Genomic DNA, 2,469 nt, shown 5'->3' with positions numbered 1-2,469 from the left:
TACATATAATATAGTAGTAATTCATATAGCATAAAACAGGTGCCTTCTGCAGACATATTCATCAATACAGTGCTTCATAAAGCAAAGCTAGAAAATCTAGTTCACAAAAGATGGCAAGCAAAAGGAAAACCTGATTTAGTTATTTTCTTTTGGAGCTTCTTCGGCTTTCAAGTTTTTGCCGAGCAGCTTCAAATTCTTCTTCGCTTGGCTCCGGAACTGGTTCCCCTCCACCATATCTTTGAACAAGAGATGAGAACATGGAATCGACCTTGCCTCGCCTCTCATTTTGTCGTTGAGCAATTATTGCATACAGATCATCTGAGCCTTTCTTTGGCCTGTGAGTGTTTTTTCACAAGCACTTGATATTTAGATCTTGTTTCAAAACTAGGAAATTTTGAACCAATGAAAAAAAGAAAAGAAAAGCAACTGACTTCTTTCTCTGTCTTAATGGACTTGTAGGAGGTTTTGTTTTAGATACTTTCTTCGTCCATTTCTCGTATGCTTTGGTCGACTTCAAGTCTCCTAAGAGCAAAGAAAAGAAGTATGAATTACATGATTCCATTGAATTAAAAGCATTAAAGTCACATTGATTTGGAGCACTAAGAAAACAGGGCTAAACCTGCAGATATAGCCTCATCAATGATGTCCTTGAAGCGATGGGAATCAAGCAATGGATCTGAGCAAATCATGCAGCAGAAAAGCCTGAATAGATCCATAGACCATAGATATAGTGAATGGGCAAAACTTGGAGCAGACATTGAATAAGCAAGTAAAAATATAGTTGACAAAGAACACAGTAGGAGAGATTTACTTATCCATGTTGCCCTTCACTTTTTTGAAAAGATCAAACAAATCCTTTCGTTCAGTGTCAGAACCCCTGTAGTTTGCTTCAAACTCTTCAATATCAGACTCTGTGACCTGCAATTGATATCCAAGAGCTCGGTATGCTGACTAAAGAATGATCAACTAGTTACTAGAATAGTTGCAACAGATGAAAGCAGACTGACCTTTTTGTACATGGCTCGGAAAAATGTCTGCAAGTTCTGGATAACGTCACCAGCTAGATCCTGTTAATCAGTGGATAAGCATGAGTATTGAAGCACTGAAGAGAGAATTATCTTGAACTTTTTTCTTTGCGGCATGCATTAACACGTATCAGCAATGTAGAGCTAAATCTCAGCATGTCCAAAGACAGAGGATAGCCTTAAGGAGAAAACAAGATGGGATAGTACATATATGCATATATAATGTATAACAAGTGCTATTATTTTTGGAATTTCAGTGAATTAAATAAGTGAAATATCAGATCTGACCTAACATACATGTGTATGATTAAGATCAAATTGGACAGTTTCTGGAATTTGGGTCTCAATATTAACATAAATCAGATGGGATAATCACTTACAGCATCATCAACACAACCAGTTTGGTCATACACAGCTCGTTTCTCCTCATCACCGAGGATAGATATGACCTTTTGCAGCTGCTGAAATTTTTCCTTGGCCTCCTACAAAAAAGATTTTGAATAATCAGAATCTACAACACTAGAGGAATCAATCATCAAGGGAACCATTTACAAAATGCCTGAAATAGAAGAAACTACCTCGTTACCAGGGTTCTTATCAGGATGCAGACGCAAAGCCAACTTGTAATATGCTTTCTTTATCTCTTGCTGTGACGCATGTTTCTCCACACCAAGAATCTACAAGGCACAATGTAACCACTCACTTCTTTTGAAAACAACAGTAACCAAATAGAAACTTAATACTACTAGAATGCATATCGAAAATGGCATCTCAAATCCACAGAAAAACTTTAGATCCATCATTTAGCACTTCTAGAGAGCAAAATATAAAACTATTCTACCACCATATTGTTATAAAATTTCAATTGAATCTGTTACAACTCAGATAGCAACTAAAACACATTTTTCAGTCATTGAGTGGCATAATTAGCATTCAAAAATTGTCAAACCATGTTTCTTCGACAGCCACCTTGTGCCATTAAAAAATCAGCCTTCGCACAGAGGCAACATCTTCTTAGCATTGATGCAGTCTACATTAATTGATCAGACCTCACACAATACACAATTTAGGGCAAAAAACACAAAACCCCTAAAAAGAAAATATGGATGCTATGCGTAATTTTCGGTACCTCATACAGGCTCTTCTGGTTGGACGAAGACGATGCACTGTGAAATTGCTGTTGTTCGTTCATCTCTTCATCTTCTTCCTCTATATGCTCCTCAGAAACCCTAGTGTTTCTCCTCTTGCCCATTTCGAGTAAGCTAAACTCGGATACGAAGATAATTCTGTGTCTCTGTAGTCTGTATGCAGAAATGAAATGACGGGAGATTTCGAAAGGGGGAGAGTAGTGTATTTAAAGGGGATGCAATTTGGGGGAGATTCTTTCCCGCCACATCGCGCCCTAATTTTTTCGTTGAGGATTTGGATTTGGATTTGGTTTCGA

The 2,469-nt window shown here is 37.5% G+C and overlaps 1 protein-coding gene across 1 annotated transcript; it reads right to left on the bottom strand.

Moving 5' to 3' along the window:
* LOC125187367 (chaperone protein dnaJ 6-like) lies at positions 1-2,469 on the bottom strand. Its single transcript, XM_048083948.1, has 8 exons — positions 2,155-2,469; positions 1,604-1,702; positions 1,406-1,507; positions 1,008-1,067; positions 812-918; positions 620-702; positions 432-522; positions 1-335 (listed from the first exon to the last, which is right to left on the bottom strand). Exons 1-8 carry the CDS (start codon positions 2,275-2,277, stop codon positions 140-142), a joined length of 861 nt encoding a protein of 286 aa, XP_047939905.1. The 5' UTR covers positions 2,278-2,469; the 3' UTR covers positions 1-139.

Source organism: Salvia hispanica, chromosome 5 (genome assembly GCF_023119035.1).
Source record: "Salvia hispanica cultivar TCC Black 2014 chromosome 5, UniMelb_Shisp_WGS_1.0, whole genome shotgun sequence".
Classification (NCBI taxonomy): domain Eukaryota; kingdom Viridiplantae; phylum Streptophyta; class Magnoliopsida; order Lamiales; family Lamiaceae; genus Salvia; species Salvia hispanica.
Note: the sequence above shows the minus strand (reverse complement) of the source record. Positions and strands in the feature narration are given on the sequence as shown.